The 19987-nt window shown below is 44.8% G+C and overlaps 1 protein-coding gene and 1 long non-coding RNA gene across 6 annotated transcripts in view; one reads left to right on the plus strand and one right to left on the minus strand.

The window, feature by feature from the left end:
- The window catches only part of PTGER3 (prostaglandin E receptor 3), a 185350-nt gene that overhangs the window by 95300 nt on the left and 70063 nt on the right, over positions 1-19987 (minus strand). The window contains exons 3-4 of one of the 5 annotated variants that reach the window (XM_072834057.1): positions 14145-14236; positions 11384-13525 (exon numbers count right to left, since the gene is read on the minus strand). The exons of 3 other annotated variants lie outside the window; for them this stretch is intronic. In XM_072834057.1, coding sequence (XP_072690158.1) covers positions 13486-13525; positions 14145-14236 — 132 coding nt within the window. In that variant the 3' untranslated portion in view covers positions 11384-13485. Of the gene's footprint in view, positions 1-4357; positions 4908-11383; positions 13526-14144; positions 14237-19987 lie in introns of those variants that run through there. One more of the 5 variants, XM_072834058.1, reaches the window with a different exon arrangement.
- Positions 390-7928, plus strand: LOC140637775 (uncharacterized). Its single transcript, XR_012034805.1, has 2 exons — positions 390-1354; positions 2773-7928. It is a non-coding gene; the product is annotated as an uncharacterized lncRNA (long non-coding RNA).

Below are 19987 nucleotides of genomic sequence, written 5' to 3' on the forward strand. Positions count from 1 at the left end.
AAATCTTTGTTATAGTGACTGCGTTTTCAAGATGATATTGCAACTATAAGCATATTACAAAATCTAAATTTTGTTTCCACCTTCTTATCAATCTGAAAGGTGTGCCTCAGGGTAAATTCTCCAGTCTTCAGCAAACATGTCAGAAAAGGATCCTTGTACGTCTGTCATAAAGTGGAGACATTTCCTGTAGAGACCTTTGTCCTTAGTCTCTGTACCCCAAACATGGAGATGGGGAGACAATGAAGAGACAGTGCAGGTGAGGTGCAAGCTCACATTTGATAGCCATTCAAGTGTTAGTCCGACACATTTTAGTATAGGAGGTTCTTCAGTGGGGCACTCCAACTCTAGCATTCTTTGCTATAATGCGGCTTCATCACTAAATGCTCCTAACCAGGCAGGAGTCAGAGTCTGTGCTGCCCCTGACAACCCTACTCTTGCTGTGGATGACTCTGTTCCCCAAACGTTTCCTCTAGATAGAGATCATGAACGATAAGCAAGGATGGTCAGAGCACGCTTCTCAAAGGCTCTGTGGGTATTGAAATACTTTCTTAGAGTTAAATATTGGACTAGATTTTAATGTACTTTGTACCTTATCTGCAGAGCTCCTCCGTTGTCTCTTCAAGTGTGTGGTATAGGCTCAAAAGAAAAGTTTTAAGTGATGGGAGTGAGTTACACACACACACACACACACACACATGCACACAGATAAAGACACAAAATGTTTGTTTCCTACAAAACCCTTGGAACAGTTTAAGTCCCCAGGGTTGAGACCTCTTCACTTAAAAACTTTGGCATTTCATAATTTTCCATGTACAAAATACAGTTCCACATTCTCCTATGCCCTCAATTGCTTTCTGATGTTGAATGATATGAATAGTCGAATAACATTAAATTAGCCACACATCTCTAAGTTGTCCAAAGGGGATGAACACCTCCTTTTAAAGTGTCCCACAACACCAGAAAATACTTGAGACATTGATGAGAAGGGAGGAATAGTCCAGACAAGGAATGGCCAGTTTAAAATTGGAATCAAGAAATAAATGTAAAATAGTTCAGGAGAGTATAGTTCAAGGGAAAGGAATGATGAAGTTAGACACGTGGTAAAGGTCATGGCGAATTTTGTAAGCCTTGTGAAAGAGTTTGGAAAACAACGATATGCACCATTAACTGAAAAGAGGAAAATGTCAAGGGCATTTGTGCTAAGCCTTAGCTTGAGCTGGGTGGTCACTGATGCATTCCAACCTGGGCTGCTCATATTTTGATCCGGTTGTCATCTGCTGAAAGAAACTGGTGGGAAGTCTGGTGAAGATGTGGATACTCTGGAGCAGTTCCTTGGGCCTTTCTGTGCTATCAGGTAACCACTAGCTCAGATGGCTACTGAGAACTTGAAATAATACTCGTGCAGTGAGGATGGTAATTGCCTTTAGGGCAGTGGGTGATAGAAGAAAAAGAGGGATAGGCTTGTGGGGGATTAAATGCTAGAAATGTGAGCAGGACTCCAACATTCATTCAGCAAATCCAGAGCAATATTAAGAACGTGGCCAGGTCCAGTGACCTCAGGACCCACCGAATCTAAAGAGTGAACGTGTCAAAGAGCAGAGGCATGTTCCAGAACAATTTGGCAAGAGTTGAGGAGCAGGTCAGGCTTGTGGGAGAGTCACAAAAATTCTTCTAGACCTGATTCATTAAAGTAGCATTGTTTGAGAAACACAAGGTGTGATCTCCACCGGTTGATCTTTATTCTTCCTAAAAAGAAACAAGTGAAGAAACCACCCTGCAGCCTATGGAGGGATAAATTAACCAAGAAGAAATCAAAAGCAAAAGACGCCTTATGAGTCTTTCTTCTCGTGCATCTAGAACTGTTGGCTGTCCACTGGTAAATGTTTCCTATCCCAAAACAGACACCATTTATAAATGAATATTAGTCCCAAACTATGAAGGGCGACTTTTAAATAAATAAATACTGGTCTCTTCGCCTACAGACCTAGCCTCTAAAATTGTTCAGGCAAATGATGAGAAAGAACTGAAGCAGGCTTGTGGGACTAGTTTCTTCCCCTCACTGAGTCACAAATTCCCCATAAGTAAACTCAGGGAGTGGGTCTGTCCATCCTCCAGGAGGGAAAAGGAGCATGAACAATCCGCTTTCAGACAAAATCAGGCTAAAAACACATAAGAAAGCCAAACGTGCAAGAGATGCATTTTAGAGTGGAATTCTTTTCCACAGAGAGGAATTGATATAAATTTCATAATTATGCCTAACCTTTTAGGCATAATACTTGATAATAAATCTATCACTTCATGCCATTCTTTAAATTTATTATTTTCTTTTGTAAGGATACTATTAATCAATTTAATTTCAAAGTGTCCCAAACAACTAAATGTTAACCATCCATTATATGCTGAATTATTGTCACCCTTGCCTTAATTGTATTCTCACTCTGACCTTTTTTTTCACTAGCTTATGCATATTTATATTTTCATTTTCCATTCGTTTTTTAAATAACAAGAGAAAATGTCATTAAATAGTCAAAAAATTTTGCAACACCACTGCTCAAGACAAATTTAGAAGTATTGCCTACCCTATAGGAAAAGATAGTAAGAAATAAATGTTTGGTAGTTGACTACAAATCTCTAAATTTGGCACAGGAAAGATCCTGTAAGGGTGTCAGTAGATAACCCACAAAAGCACAGATGTAGAACAGACAAATACATCAAAGTCAAGAGTAACCTTTTCTGTTCCCCTATTTCACTACTTTTGGCCTTTTACTTTAGATTCGTAGGACATTTCTACGTGATAAGGAATCACATCGGTGTACCTGCAGCTGAGAGATGTAAAGAGGAGGCATAGACTGATTGGGCAGCCGCGGTAAAGAAAAGGGACGGAATGCTGATCCTGGGGCCACCCAGGTGCTTAAAGATGCATTGAATTATCTCACTTCCTCTTCACGCTCCCTTTGCTCATCACACCTTTGCTCATTATTTTGGCACCTGCAATGTGCTTAGTAAAGACAAGGATGGGTAAGATCAAGCCAGTCTCTGCTCTTGTGAAACTCATATTCAAGGACAGAAAACAAAGGAAGAAGTAAACAGAAAAGGAAAACCAGGTTATAAATCGGTGAAGGGCGGATAAAGGAAACAAATGAGCTAAGGTAGCAAAAAAACAAGAAGAAACAACTACCGATAGGAAGCTTAAGAAAAACGGCTTTGAGAAAGTACTTAAGCTATTGACCAAAGGAAGAGCTATATATACGCAGAAAACGGGGGGTGGGGGTTGGAAGTGGGATAGCATGTGCAAGAGTCCTGGGGTGAGAACGATCCCTATGTCTACCGAGTAATGAATGGGCTGGAGAAAGAAGAAGAAGCATCATGAAGAGGCTGTCAGTGGTGGTCCAGTTGAGAGATGAGTTCTGTGTGAATTTGAATGGGAGTATTTGAGATGAAGAGTGGTGAACAAGGTCACGATATATTTTGGAGGAAGAAATACATTTTACAGTGGTACTTGCCATGTAGACTTATCAATACCTCCCATATTAACAGATGAGAATAGGAAATTAACTAAGGCTCTTACGGGAGGTAACTCCGGGAGGGGGGTTTTGAATCCCACCCTTCCTTAAAGCCTGTCCCGTGCGCCATACTCACTGGCTCTAGTAGTTCAAGGTCAATGTAAGTTTTACAGAATCATAAAGTAGAAGCTTTTGCCAGTCTAAAGATTTTGAATTAGAATTTAATAGGGGCACCTGGATGGCTCAGTCAGTTGAGCGTGAGACTCTTAGCTTCTGCTCGGGTCATGACCTCAGGGTCAGAAGATCAAGCCTGGCACTGGGTTGGAGTCTGCTCAAGATTCTCCGTCTCCTTCCTCTCTGACATCCCTCAACTGGTGCTCTCTCTCTCTCTCTCTCTCTAAAATAAATAAATAAATAAAAATCTTTGAAAAAGAACACGCTTTAATAACCTGGACGGCCTGGAGATATTTTTAGTTCGCAAATCCATGACTTCCATTTCATCGGAAAAAGGGCACCAAGTCCCACAAGCACTCCAGACTCTTCTGTTCTGCACAAAGTACCTGAGCATTCTTGCATTTCTTCCAGAGACCTGCTGTGTTAACCCCCTGCGTGTGAAAAATTTTCCATTTGCTAAAGCAGCAATTTGTAGCAACTGTGAGCCATACCCTGTTATGTCTAAACTGGATAATTTCCATGACCAACCTGTTTTTTCAGCTTTGCTAAAAATATGCCCGTATCTCCCCATAATTTAAAATGGCGCTGCTTGCTGAAACTCTCCCGCCGGGCAAGTAAGTCAACACACAAAATAGGCTTAAAATAAGCCGCGCTTGGAGTCAAAAAAGGAGCCGAAGTCCTTCTGCCATTAATTTCTTCATTTTTATTCTACTCTTAACTGCTGATGTTCTGGGGTGCATAGTAGTGCTGCTCTAGTACCTTCCATTTCTCCTTTATCTCACACGTGGCAGGATCCTCTCCCTCACCCCTTCAGTGGGCCCCGAGTACCCCTTGCTCTGGAAGTGGGTGGGTGCTGCTCCAGGGCGCTCCCTTCCCTGCTGCAGGCTCCAGCCCTGTTGGAAGCCCTAGGGTAGCCCGAGTCTCTGATGAGGGTGGCCTGCTGCTGAGTCTCCTCCCCCAACTTTCAACAGGCAGGCTAAGGGGGAGGGGGCATAAGAGCTTTTGTGGTTTTAAGAAACTAATATTTGGGGAAACTAATATTTGTTGTCACTGCTGCCGCTAGAGTATAACGTCGTTTTCTTGCCTTGGGAGGGTTCCCTCACATGCTTGTGGTGAAGGGAAGTATGGCACACGGTACAATTGGCAGAAGGTCAGGAGGTCTGCATTCAGATGGCCCTGTTTTTCATCCTTCTTTTACTTTGCCTGCTCTCTGATCCCTCTTTTTCTCAGCTGTAAAAAAAAAAAAAAAAAAAAAAAAAAAAAGAGGGACAATAGCATAAGTGTGCTGTGACAATTTGTCAAGTGCCTAGCGGGGTGCCAAACCATAGATGACGTTCAATGAGAATAGGCATTTTTGAGAAGGGTAACAGTCAATAAACTGAAACTCTAGAAGGACATATCCATGTAGGAAGGACTGGATCTGAAGAATCTGCAGAAATGGGGGAAAAAACCTGTCATTTATCCCTTCTCACTTCCCCTTCTCTCCCTGAACGCTCCTCCCTAGTCCTGAGCCCACTTCTTTGTCCCTTTCTGTGTACCTGAGGCTCTCTGCCCTCCTCCCACTCCACTGTCCCAAACTGCTCTTATTATATCATTCATTAAAATAGCTGTGTTTCCATAGGAATTAGCCTACATTAGAAGACTAAAGCTCCAACATAGTATTTTGAGACTTAGGTGGAGAAGGGCAATGAACCTGAACCCAAGATGACAAAGAGGATGCCTCTAACTTGTTAGGTCTTCTGAGCTGGGCAGCTCTCCTGGTTAGTCTTTTCTTTTTTTTTTTTTTTCTTTTGGTAAGATTTATTTATTTATTCATGAGGGGATGCTATATTTTTAAATCCCATCATTTCCATAATTGCTTTCTTATAGCTAATATAATTACCAGCATTTTATCTATTTGCTGGCAGTTTTAAGCATTGGGAACCTCTTGAAGGTTACAGTGACAACACAAGATCCAGGGACCCCTGGGTGGCTCAGTGGTTGAGCATCTGCCTTCCACTGAGGGCATGACCCTGGGGTCCTGGGATTGAGTCCAACATCAGGCTCCCTGCAGGGAGCCTGCTTCTCCCTGTTCCTGTGTCTCTGACTTTCTCTCCCTCTCTCTGTCTCTCATGAATAAATAAATAAAATCTTAAAAAAAAAAAAAAGCAGCCAAGCTCTGTAGCCAAGCAACCTGGGTTGGAAAAGGAATCCCATCTTCTAAAGTTATAGACCTCGGGAAAGTGAGTTAATCAAGCCCTACTCCAGAGATGGGCCTCAAGTTTCTCAGGTCTAAAATAGAAGTTTACAGTAACAGTCTCGTGGAAGGGCAGCATGATATGAGATAGTGAACAGGAAGCACTTATATATTGTAAACCTTAAATATGTCACTTCTTTCCCTTTGCGTTATATAGATTCACATCATTCTCTAACTCCTATTCCCTAGTAGCACACAATCAAATAGATTCAATAATTTAATAAATATTTGAAGAAAGAAGGAAGGAAGGAAGGAAGGAAGGAAGGAAGGAAGGAAGGAAGGACAGGAGGAGGGAGGCAGGCAGGAGATGGGACAAGGGAGGAAGAAGAAGAAAAATCTTTATTAAGAATGGTTCTAAAATGTGATGGAGAGATTCTCTGATCTGATATTGTTCTATCAGTAGAGACTGGAAGCACTTGTAGTCCTTTGTCCCATCTTCTTTCCCAGGTAGTGACACAAGAGACATAAAAACTTCTTGTAACACTTGTGATAATATCATCAGACATTGGTCATTGGTCCACAAAGAAGAACCTCCTGCTTGAAAGACTTTAAGTTCTGTTTTGATTTTATCATGTATTCATCACTGGAGTTACTACAGAAATATAGTTCAGGGCCACTGGTCGCCTTTCTCTACACAATTACACATTAATTTTTTAGACAACTGACCAGATATCTCATGTAAGCCTAAGAGACAGAGGAATTTCCCAGTGCCCAGTCTCAGATTAGTTTTAACTAAACTTTTCCCATTTATGCCACCCCCAGGAGCTGTTTCCATCCTCGCCTGAGAGGAGAACATCTGCAGGTGTGGACAACTATCTCTGCCCTAAAGAAGGGCTACTTTCTTTTATAGTTTCAGAGTCCGAAAGGTGCAATGTGAGATTATTAAGTACATGGTAGGTGTTGTCAATGGATCATATCTGCAGCTCCTCTAATTCCTATAACCAGGGGTGTATAGATAGATACCCTGGGTGATTACAGGCATTTATAGTTAGGTTTTGATGGGGAACCTTTTCAAGAAAATGATTTATTCAGCTGTGAACCAGATTAGTAACCGCCGGTTGTTGGCAAAATCTCCCACTCTAACTGAAAACACAGCGAGAAATGTTGATACAAAGAGAACTTTAGAACTATGCTGAAACTTTCATTATTTTGCCAAAAGCAATTGCATCACTTCCTTGGAACATAAGTACATGTCTTGTGAACCACTATTTTGCTTTTTGAAAAGTACAGGGGGTGGTATGTAAATACAGTGGTGAAATAAAAAGAACATTCAATGCAATTTATTGGCACAACCTTTAAGTCAGGATTAGATTAACAATATGTGCATCAGAAACAAAGGCTGCACAAAGTTCAATGTGATCATGAACAGCCTTTAGAGGCCTCCAAAGTTCCATCACGAACTGATGTCAACAATTGGATCGTGACATTAGAGAGACTAGGAGGGGCAGTTGACCCTCTGCCCGAGATGGACTTTAATTAGCAGCTAAAGCAGAGGTACAATGGCCTGTTCTGCTCTTTTGAAGTCTTTTATTTTTATTTTTATTTTTTTTAGAGATTTTATTTATTGAGAGAGAGAGAGAGAGCGCGTGCAGAGGGTGGGGCAGAGGCAGAGAAAAATCTCATGCCGACTCCCTTCTGAGTGCGGAACCTGTCACCAGGCCCTATCTCATGACGCTGAGATCCCGACTTGAGCCAAAATCAAGGATCCTGTGTTCAACAGACCGCGCCACCCAGGCGTCTCTTAACTATCCTCTTTTAAATGGGTAGCATTTAACTTCCCTTAAAACTTCCATCTCTAGGTGAAGACTTTTTTTGGAAACGACCAGGGAAGAAATCTGACTGTTCAAAGCAGTAAAATCAACCTGAGTTGATAACTTAAGTACAGGAACTCCTACAACCTCCTACTCTTTCCAACATAAATAGAGCAATTTGGCTTTAGTCTAATTTGATCATTTATAATCCGGTACAAACAACACAAGTATCTTTCCTAACACTTGTTTATGAGCTTTGTATTGTTTATTTATTTACTGGAAAAACTTACAGATATTTCAGTGTCAGAAATATGATCAATCTTGAATTATCGTTCCTAATTGGAGCCAGGGCTAGCATGCATCACTGAGTTTTTTATTCGTTCCCTAAACCCATTAAATCCAGAGGCAGCATCATTTTAGGTCTTATTATTTTGGAGTTTACATTTGGCTTCCTTCCTAAACCAATCAACACATCTCTTATGGGTTGAAATGTCTCCTTCACCCCTAATCAAATTCATATGTTGAAGTCCTAACCCCCAGTATCTCAAAATGTGACCTCATTTGGAAATAGGGCCATTGCAGACCCGGTTGTAAACGTGAGGTCATTCTGCAATAGGCTGGTCCGCTATGGCTGGTGTTCTTATAAAAAGAAGAAAATAGGACATAGGACACACAAGGAGACCTTCTGTGGGGTGATATGCTCCAAGTCAGGGAATTCCAAAGATCATTAGCAAACTACTGGATCCTGTAACCCTAATCCATTTGCCCTTTAAGCCAACCACAGAACCTCACTCCTTATTTTCATGAACAGATGCCCTGGGACACAGTCTCTCTTCCTACCGACTGGCTCTGGTGCCATGTTGCAGTCCAGAGACCAACCTGAAATAGGCCCAGACGATGCAGCCTTTACTGGCAACTCATGGCTTCTGCTCCTGACTAGCCCGTAACCCACATATTACTCTGAATATAAACGGAGGCTCTAGCCTCAGGCTCTTTCCTCTTTAAGGTCACAAGTACTTATGTGTGAGTTTTATTTCAAAACTACCTTCTCATTTTTTGCAGGACTATTCTTGCTGGCACCTGCAGAGGAAATCCCATGGGTTCAGCAGCTGGCTTGATGGTAATTCCAGTTAACTCTTTAAAGGACGATTGGAGATTTGCGAAGAGCTTATAACAAAACTGCTTGGGGCCCTGTTAGGCTATGCGCTGCTTTAGTGCACATGTGTTCCTTTCTCTCAGATCCCAATTCCAGCTGCTTACTCAAAATTGAAGCATCCCGTAAAGGGCTTTTAAATTGTTTTTTTTTTTTAAAGGGTACTTACACTGGCCTTAAGAATAATGGCCTCACACATGGCATCTCTAATCTTCGCAGCAACCCTGCAGGATGGGCGTTACTTACTCTGTTTTGCAAATAATGAAATTGAGGCTAAGGGAGGTTAAATACAGAATCTTCAAGGTCGCATCATTCCCTAGTGCCGATCAGGATTCAAACCCAGGACTGTCCAACTCTAAAGCCTGAGCTGCCTCTACAAGACCACACTCTTCTGCCTTTGAAGAAATGCTGGATCAAGTTGGAGAGCAATATTTCCGTTTGTTCGTTTCTCCTTGAGTTTCTAAGATCACATTTAAACTTTTGCCAAGTGAGATAAGATTGTGGCACTCTCTCCCAGCCTTGTCTGTTACCTCCACAGAATCTCTGCCAACACCAAGTGTAAATATAAACCTATGTGCCTGGAAAGACAAGCATTGAATGGTTATTCAGAGTGTGGCTGACTGCCTGCTTTAAGTAACATATGTACAGTTTGGGCCTTGAATTCTCTTGAATTATTACTTTTGCTCAAACTCATAGCTCATTGCTGCACATCTTCTTTCTGTTCTTTTTTTCACGAGCAAGGACTTGTTGAATGCCAAGTCTATGTCATACAACAGACACAGAAATGAAAACCAGATTCCCTGCCTTGGCCATGCCAAGAAGTTAGGTGCATAAGCCAGCAAATTACAGCAGAAACAGATGTTTTTGTCATGAAGACTTTCTGAAGAAGTGATACTTGAGCTGAAACTCATGAGAGATGAGTCAGTTTTAACCAGGTACAGAAGAGAAAGGAGTATCCAGCATAGAAGGAACAGCATGTGTGAAGCAGGAAGGCTGTGAGATGGCGGTTTGGTATTGCTAGAAAACAAGGCAGATGTGAAAGAGGACACCAGAAGCCCTTTGAACTAAATTAAGTTGTTTTAACCTTATCCTGGAGGCCATAGGAAAATACCAAGGAGATTAAGGAAAATAATATGAACAGATTTTCAATTTATTAACAAAATATCACAGTGGCAGCAGATGTGCAGGATAATTGATGAGCCCAAGACCAGATGTAGGACCCAAGTTTCTAGGGTAATTCAAGTGGGAAATGATGGAGGTGTAGACTTAGACCATGGTGGTGCCCACGAGGAGACCCAATAAGAAATATCTGTAGATTTAACAGAACTTAAAAGATGGTTAGATATAGAGAAAAGAGATAAACTCAATTGTTTTAATTATTTTTGTTTGTCCCAGAGTCTTATTAAGAATATCTTATCTTTTTCCTGTTTCCTACTTATTCTCTTAGTATGTTATTCACTTAACTTTGCTTGAATATCTTATTCTTCACCACCACCAGCAGCAGCACCGCCCACACCACCACCGCAGCAGTCAGCAAATATTTATGAAGCACATATTACTGAATCATACTTTGTTCAATCCTGTAGCAAATTTACATCCCTCTGTTCTATTCCTTCATTTCTGTTAGTAGTCTCTGGTTTAATCTTGCATTTGTAGTGGCATTGTGTTTCCTTGGGCTATAATTTCTTCTGCCCTTTCTGTGCCAGAGCATTTCGGTGCTTAAGCTCTCACATTTTCTGTGTCCACCTACCATTTACAACAGTATTTTCTCAACATAATGTTGCACAAATATTTCTTGCCCATTTTCAAAGCATTTCAAAGGATTCAACATATAAGTTGTAAGTTAAATCAATAAACTGATAAAAACGACAATCAACAATTACTAACTTTCATTAAGAAATCAACTAAAGACTGTTGTTAATTTACTAAGGCTCTGGTGTACTTGTTTCCAAAAAAAAAAAAAAAAAAGAGAGAGAGAACTATGCTCAAAGAATCCATAAGATGAAAATTTTCTACTGTTTTTGTATCTGCAATTTATGTTCATTTTATTTCACAGGCTTTACATTTTCAGCAATAGCTTAATTTACTTCTAGGTATAGAGTTAAAATTCAGCTCCTATACTAAGGTAAGAAGAAATGATACAGCCAACTAAACGACAAGTTATTTTATATGCAGGCTTATATTTATATCATTTACTCTTTTTCTAAAAGTAATCATCCCATACTCAACAAATATTTACAGCTGTTTTCTTCAAGAAGTATAAAAAAGACTCCCTTGTACCACTCAAATGTAAAGACCAGTCAAAATGGCAGACTCTTAACTATAAAGAACAAACTGGTGGTTACCAGAGGGAGAAGTAATAATGAATAATGTATAGAATCGTTGAATCATTGTATTGTATACTTGTAAATAATATAATACTGTATGTTAACTGTACTAGAATTATCTTTTTTTAATGGCATAATATCAAAGAGGAAAAGTCAATAGAGAAACAGTCGTCCATCCTGACCCAAAGTGTGCATACCTGGTTGTCTTAAACATTACTCATAGATTGCAATCTGGTCTCTTAGCCTCTCCATCAACTTTCTTTTATTGAGTGATTTCTATGAGCTTAGCACTGTTCTAGGCTCTGTAGGTACATGAGATACATACAACATGGGTCCTGCCCACAGGAGCTTACAATATGGTTGAGAATTTTATTAAAGCAAACTATAAAAGCTCTTAAACATACATTTTGTACAAATTATTTTTATATAAAAGGCACATCACATAATAAAAAAATAAAGCCCTAGAACCTGAATGCAATGGAAAAACACTTTTATCCATGGTATGAACCTAGAGATATTTCGAATTAACAAAATATTCAGTAAAAGCCTGGATTAATTAAGAATAGGAGCACAAATATTTTTAAGACAGTAACTACACATGTAAGTGTTCATAGTCATGGAAAGTATGTCAAGCAAGGTGTATCTTATACAGATCCGTAAGGTAATTACCATTACCAATTACCTGGCAATTACCATTCTCTTACCAATAGGTTTCTTTTGAATGAGCTTCTAACTACTGAGGATGTTGAAAGAAACTTTGTTCTCTTAAATAGTTTATATGGTTCCTTTATAACGTGGGTTTTATCATGTATTTAATTTTTAAAAGTCATTGTTGTAGACAGTAATAATGTGGAGCAATTCAACTCTGTCGGCATCTTCGTGTAATTCGTGGACCCAAGTCCACTTACAACTGTAAGCCACGTATACACATTTACATATAAAAGATAGTGATGCTAATTTTCTGCTCCTTCTTTGGGAGAATTTGGGTAAATGTAGCTTCTGATGGAAGCCTAATCTTCTGAACCTAATGCTGTTTCCTTACCTCGCCCTTACTCTATGCCGTTCCTCTTCACGCAATACCCTGGCCCAACCTCTCCTGGGGCAGCAGAGCTGGGTGCTTGTTTTCGTTTGCTTGTCATTTTGTTTGCTTGTTTCACACTGGCCTGCAGTGGTGTGTATGAAAGCACAGTATCTGCAATAGGATGGAGGTGGGAGTAGGCAGGAGTTTGTTCTTACAACCTAAAAGCCATATGCCTAAAATTATACAGAATATATTATATGTAGTCAGGAGCCACGTCTATGCAACTCAGCTGCAAAGCATATTAATATCACGGATTTGTTTCGCATGTGTACTCCGCAGAGCTTTACGGTAGGTTCTATAATTACAATACAACTGAAGATCAGGTCCCATTTCCCCACTCTTTTTGGCAGAAATGTGTCTTATTTTGAGGATTAGTTCTATTCTCAATGTAACTTCATCACATAATAATGAGAATCCATGTTTATGGAAGATAATTTTTAAAAAATGAGGATGAAAGCACGGGTTAGAAATCGGTGTGTTGCTAAATCATGATACAGAATATTTGAGAACATAGGTCACAGAACTTATTATTTGGGGTGAATTTAGTATGAAATGGATACATTTCTGTGGATTAAAAATGAAAGCATCAAAAGTATTTTATAGCGACATATACTATCTTCCTATCGGTTTTAAACTAATTAGACAAAGATCATTCTTAACTGTATGAGAATATATATACTTGAGTAGTGGAAGTAAAATTTAGTAATTTTCTTTATTTTGCAGTGTCTATAGAGAGCCTGGCTTATTTTCATAATGCAAGGAAAGGACAATAGGATTTACTTTAAAAAATTAAAAATGAAATTAGGGTGAGCCTACCAATAAAGAGATAGGAACTAAGTATCTCTTTTCTTTTCCCTTCATTTGTTTTCCAAGGAAATCTGCATGTGTAGCAAAAAGAGTGCCCACGATAGTGTGTCACATGTAGATAACTAAGGGAAGGATGTAGGACCAGAAAGGTGAGTTGAGGAAAAAGTCTATTGGCCTCGAGACTTTTGAGCTATGTTCCAGAATCCTCTAGTTTATTGGTATCCTGTAGGCATCGCCGCACACTGTACCTCTATTGAAAAACTACATTTCCATCTTCCCCTGAGGAACTCAAGTGATTATCTTTCAGTTATTTTGACCACAGGAGGACAAACGTCCAAAGACACTGAGCCACCTAAATGTCCGCATCCACCTTCACCACACGCACGGAGGAGCAGAGGCCTTGTGCCCAGACTCACGCAGGGGACGGAGTAAAATGAACTTGCACACTGTCCATTACAATGGAGATTTCAGCTTACTTGAGAAGCCAAGTGTGCTATATTTGGAAAAAAAAATAATTAAAGCTTTTCACTTTTCATTAAAACGCAAAAGATCACCCAATGGAATCACACCCTGACGGTGTCCACGTAGCCCCACAGTCAGCACAGGAATGATGAAATAAGGGGTTTGAGGCAGGAAGCTGGTGCTTGAAATCTGACACGACTAACTTATCGTATTCGGCCTCACGTCCTGCTTTCTAGAGCGTCCACCCCTTGAAGTACCCGCTGTACCCCAGACAGGCCTAGTCCGGGGCGAGCAAGAGTGCGCCAACCACGTGGGGAGCACGCTGAGCTCTGGTGCTAAATCAGAGCAGGATCGCTTAGCCTTAGACTAGTCCTGGGCGCTGTTCTTCGTATGAGAAAAGCAGTGACACGCAGACTCGCCCAGTCCCAGGAGCGGCCTGCAGCCAGGCGAGAACGTGCGCTGGAGGAGGTGGAAGTGGGCTTGTCAAGACAGCAACGACCTCCCTCGGGAGCCTGGGCCTCCAGAATCGGGGACGTGTGCTGAATTTGCACTTTGATTCTTGGGGACGGTCCATCCTTGTCGCACGAACACGATCAGAGCGGAGGTGGGGGCAGGCGAGGCCGCAAACCTGGACGGTGTCTCAGTCTCACCTTTCCGGCTGGTCACTCCACATCAAGGTTGAGGAGCCCTGGTGGGGTAAGGAGGTGGAGCTGGCTGCGTAGCTGTTTGTGTGGTGTCTGATCTGTGAACAGACAGAGGGTGTCAGTGGACAGAATAATGATGCTCATTCCTTTCGTCCGACGACTCTTTCTTGACCGCCTTTTAAAGAAAAGCAGAACCAAAAATCTACATATCAGCTTGCATCGGCCATAGCCATCTGGATGAAGACATTTTCGATCTTGTCTTCCCATTTCTGCCTCCCAGCTTTGAGCCACCCTCTATTTCTTGCCACGATTTCACACCAAATATTCCTTAAGGGTGGCGACCATGCCTTCTGTGACTTCTAAGTCCTGAGAGCAGTTATCACACTGCTTGTGAAATACTGAATAAAAACTCGCCGGCCTCAAAGGATTGGTGGAGGTGAGTCCCATCCCACCACTTTCTAGCCTTCAGTGACGTTCTGTTGCTCTTAAAAAGGATAAAGACCAGAATCCTTAACATGACCTCAAAGGTCCTGTCCGATCCCACCTCTGCTGGAACTCCAGCGTCGTTTGTCCCGGCCACGCTGGCCATCTATGAAGGTCGTGAACACTGTCATCCTTCTTCCTACCTCAGGGCCTTCGCCCTTGAAGCTCCCTCTGCCTAGAATGCTCTTCCAATTCCCTCATCAGCTGGCTGACTCCTACTTGCCTTTCCGACCTCAACGTGGAATACTACTTCTTCAGAGGCTCTCCTGTTGACTAGGACTGGCCCCCCACTATGTCATACCCACTATTTTCTTTTCAAGAGCTCATGATAGTTTGGAAGCAAGAATTACTTTTTGTGATTATTGAGTATCTGTTGTTATCTCTAGACTGCGAGTTTCACGAGCTCAGGACCATGCCTGGTGTTGCCCACCACTGTGCGGCGGCAGCTACCCCAGCGCCTGGCACGTAGGTCACGGACAGCGAGCGTTTGTGGCCTGAATGAACGATGCCATGCAGTTGGCCGAGGCCCATCCCTGAACAGTACTCTACAAATAACAGCTTCAATTCACTGGATTCAATGAAAAATACTAAGAAAAAAAATATTTCCTCCGTCTACACTTCTTACTAATTCTCTTACGAGAAACAGCAGAATGAAATTAAGTTCTCGCAAAGAAGCATTACAGGGAAAAAGCCAAAAGAAATGAAATTCAGTGTTTTCTTAGTCAGTCTTTTTTATTGGATTCCTAGGGTATTTTTTTCCTCAAAAGTTTAGTTGAGATCACTCCAACAGCGCGCCTACCCATGTCACGTAGCCTAAGTCACATACGCTACCCACACAGACGTGTAGTTCTCCAGTGTCTGACACTATTACGCAATAGATCGTGTCTGTTTTAGGAAAGCAGTGTTGTTTGCAGGACAGTGAAATGTCTTCTTTGCACCACAAATTACACTTTGGCCAAGATCTATTTCAGCGCAAATGGAAGAAGTTTAGTGGCCCTTTTAACAGAAATACTGTGGCTCTGGGGGTGTGATCAGCGTTGAGTCAGAAAAAACAACAACAAACCCACTCTCGGATTTTTATATTTGTTCCCTGTGACTTTCCAAACCCCCTGTGCCCCTGGTGAAGGAAGAGCTGGCTTGTGGGGCCCAGGCTGCAGCCACCCAGGTGCCTCCCCTGCCGCTGGGCTGCCCAGGTCAGGGTCTGGAGGCCGGCTGTTCCCAGCAGGGCCGCGTCACCCACCGGCCTACCTTGCCGGGAACCTGGGTGTCAGGTGTGCGTCCAGGCCAGGCAGCGGGAGCCACGGGAGCGAGGAGCCTGGCGGTCCGAGGCCTGCAGCCCGCGCCCCTCCAGCTCAGGTTTGCGAATCTGAGGCCCGTGAGGAATGTAGAGATGTTTTTTCTTTTCAAAATCTTTAAAAAGCAGGAAGGGATAAAGGAGATGTGGTCTATATATACCCTGGAACGTGACCCGGCCGTCAGGACAGATACCCACCATTGGCTTCGATGTGGCTGCACTAGAGGGTGATGCTGAGTGAAGGGAGTCAGTCGGAGAAGGACAATCATCACAGGGTCTCACTCACTCGGGGAACATAAGAAACAGTGAATGGGATTATAGGGCAAGGAGGGGAACTGCGTGGGGAAAATTACAGAGGGAGACAAACTGTAAGAGACTCCTAACTCTGGGAAACACAAAGGGTTGTAGAGGGGAGGTGGGCAGGGGGATGGGGTGACTGGGTGACGGGCACTTGACGGGGTGAGCACTGGGTGTTACACAGTATGTTGGCAAACCTAACTTCAATTTAAAAAAAAAAGCAGGAATGGAAGACATGAAGCCCTGGAGGTGAGGTGTGCAGCGTGTGTAGGGGTCCCAGGGTCCTGGGTACGCCCCCAGGGTGCCCACGGAGCTTGCCCTCACTGTCACGCACGTTTCTGCAGCCCCACCCTGCCCCGGTGGGGGCTGCTCACTGCAGGCCAGTCATCAGTCCCACGTGTGTCTCCTCCTTCCCCCTCCTTCCAGACGGTGCCACTGCTCCGACCGGTGCCCTCAGTCCTCCTGGCCTAGTGAGCCCCATGGATCTACGTGAAACCCACATTGTTGTTGGATCAAAACTGGTTAAATATTGGAAATTATTTATCATTTAACCTAGTAACAGTCTTTTAGTCAATAGATGTCCTGACCCAAGTCTTTCTCCTCTTGACTGCATCCTTCGTATTATCTTGATTATCACTTTTTATTTCGATAGAGAGCGAGAGAGCGAGATAGCGAGGGAGCAAGAGCATGGGCACAAGTAGGGGCAGGGGCAGAGGGAGAGAGAGGGAGAGACAGTGTCATGCAGACGTCCTGCTGAGAGACCCGACCCCGGGCTCCATCCCACGACCCCAACAACATGACCCGGGCCAAAATCCCGAGTCCCTCCCCTAACCACCGAGCCCCCCAGGCACCCTCCCTGTTATTCCTGGTGCAACCCCCGGCGATCCTACACATTGTCGAATGCTCCCCGTGGCTGCAGGAGTAAGGCCGACCCGTGCCGCGGGGCTCTGACCTGTACCCCCAGAGTCATCTCCAGTCCCCTGCCTCTGCCCTGCCTGGGAGCCCTGCCTCCGTCCCCACACGATGCCCTCCCAGACCTGCCAGCGCTTCTGCACACCCGGTTTCTGTGGACTTAGCGACTGCCCTTCCAAAACGCCTCTCTCTTCTTGGGTCCACAATTCATTCCACTTCTTCTCCAGCACCCAGCCTTTGGTTTTCTCGGAAAACTATGATTTCTTTCATGGGACTTCTACAGCTTTGTGCACATCGTTCAGATTGTACTTAGACTCCCAGTTTCTCAAACTGGAAATTCGCAGCAGGAGCCCAATAAATGCGAATAAATCCATTTCTAAATAAACGTTGGGCTCTTCCCAGTGGTCAACATTATGAGACGAGGACTGATCAGCTTCGTCAGCACCCACGGGAACCCGCTACGTGTAGGTCACTTCTTCAGGTGTGATGATAGGTTCATATATTAAAAGCTGCCCTTGGCTTGGAAATGGGTAGTCTCGCTCTGCCCCGCATTTCCCTCCGGGGTGCCTGTTGTTACACTTTACCTCACCATATGTTGCTCTTCTTCCCAGGACTGGGACAAAGGCCCTCAGACACTCGGTGCACATTTTTGAATGAATGAATGAGCGAGTTAGGGCTGTCTTAGGCAGACTACTTCCAGAACCAGAACCTCAGACAAAGCTGTCTATGCAAATGACTTATTAAGAACGTGCTCCAAGGGGGGAAAAAAATAAGGGAGTGGGAAAGTGGGACACGGAAGGAGATGCCGAGCAGGGGTGAAATTTTAAGTGATTCCAGCCATAGTCTGAACCTTTGGGAAACTCCGGAGTAAAAGCACATCTCAAAGTTTGTTCCACTTGTAAACAAGGGGTGTGGGCTCCTCTACTGCCACATCCCTCCGTCACTGCCGCCTTGAGAGGGCAAAGCTCCTACGCCTTCTGGCTCTGCCCTCGGTGAGCCGCTGAAGGCCATGCGCCAGCCGGGAGCAGCACAACGAGCAGGAGCTGGGGGTGGGTGACTGGAAGGGCCCACTGGCGCCTGCTGGGGCTGGGAGGACTCACCGGGTGGGACACAGCGCCGGCCGCACACCAGGCAAGCAAAACGTAACTGGTGCTGGGGAGGGGGGGGTGCTGTGAGCATAGACCGGAGAACTCTGGGAAGACTCCTGTTGAAGACCATCTCCACTCCTGCTCCCGGCGGACCCCTAGAGCTGGGGTCAAGGCCTTTTCATCTATGTTGAGAAGCAATAGCGAAAAAAAGAATCGGGACCCCTGGGGGGCCCAGCGGTTTAGCACCTGCCTTCGGCTCAGAGCGTGATCCTGGGGTCCCAGGATCGAGTCCCGCATCGGACTCTGTATGGAACCTGCTGCTTCTCCCTCTGCCTGTGTCCCTGCCTCCCTCTGTGTGTCCCTCATGAATAAATAAATAAAATCTTAAGAAAAAAAAAAAAGAATTACATTGGGTGGCAGGGAGAAAGGGTGAGAACCTTATCTGTCAAGCCACGCCAAGCTTTTTGGACACTTTACCAGCGAAGACGCTGCTTTCCCTCCCGGTCCCCGGTTCTTCCTGAGGACACGCCCCACCGGGGGGGCCTCTTTGCCATTTCCCTCGTGTCACCAGGCGGGGGTGGGGGGGCCTGTCGCTGCCCAAGAGCTTCCCGGGCAAACAGCTCCTGTCCCTCTCGTCCCAGCCCAGCTGGAGGCCGGTGTCCCCCCACCTGCCTGCGCTGCCACTCCCCGCTGAGGCCGAGCCTTCCCTTGGAGCAGCCCCCCCGCCCCGGGCCTCTCCACGGCCTCCAGGTAGGGAGGAAAGGCTCTGTGTGTGCGTGTGCATGTGTGTGCGTGTGTGTGCACGTGTGCATGTGTGCGTGAGCTTCAGCAGGAGTCTGACTCTTGGGTCACAGCACTGCCCTGTGGCGACTGTGATGCCCGCAGGCCCCGACCCTGCCGTCTGCGCCCTGGCTGCCCGCATCCTGACTCAGTGTGCCTGTGAGGCTCCTTCTGCAGGGCCGGCCCGACCCCGCGGCCTACCTGCCCGTGGCCTGTCACTGGGGCGGCCTCTGATGGGACACTCAGCCCGCGAGGGCTCCCGGAGGCCTCTGCATCCCCCGCCTGCTCCTGTGGGGCCGAGGGGTCCAGTGCCCTGCACTGGCTTCTTCAGGGTTTCGATGCCACGTGGATGCCAGACGGTCAGGGCCCACGGAGGGTCAGGGCCCACAGACAAGGCCCACAGAGGGTCAGGGCCCACAGAGGGTCAGGCCTGGGGACTGGCTTCCTGAGGAGCACAGGAAACTATTCTGTGAGCATTTACCTCCTATCACCTCTTTTGGTTTTTTAAGATTTTATTTATTCAGGAGAGACACAGAGAGAGAGGCAGAGACACAGGCAGAGGGGGAAGCAGGAGCCTGATGTGGGACTCGATCCCGGGACCTGGGGTCACAACCTGGGCCCAAGGCCGACACCCCACCCTGAGCCCCCCAGAGCCCCCTCCTGTCACCTCTAATCAGCCCTGACCTCACTGGCTTTGTTCCTTCCACCTTCAAATCCTCAGACTTCCCTTACCTGGGCAGTGCGAGCCAGAAACGCCTGCGCCCGGCTGCCCGCGCTCTCCCCGTCCCCCTGCCCGCGCGGTCCAGGCGCTCACCCCACTTTCTCTCCCGCTTCTCCATGTGCTACATCTGCTACTCCTCCTCCCTCTCCCTTCAGCTCTCCCCGAAGTCATAGCCTCAAGCCCTAGAGTACTTTCCATTTCTCAAGCACTATTCTGGACATTTGACAAATATTGATGAATTTTCTTCTTTGCAATCGGCACGGTACTCATCCTC

The sequence above is a fragment of the Canis lupus genome, chromosome 8, assembly GCF_048164855.1.
Source record: "Canis lupus baileyi chromosome 8, mCanLup2.hap1, whole genome shotgun sequence".
Classification (NCBI taxonomy): Eukaryota; Metazoa; Chordata; class Mammalia; order Carnivora; family Canidae; genus Canis; species Canis lupus.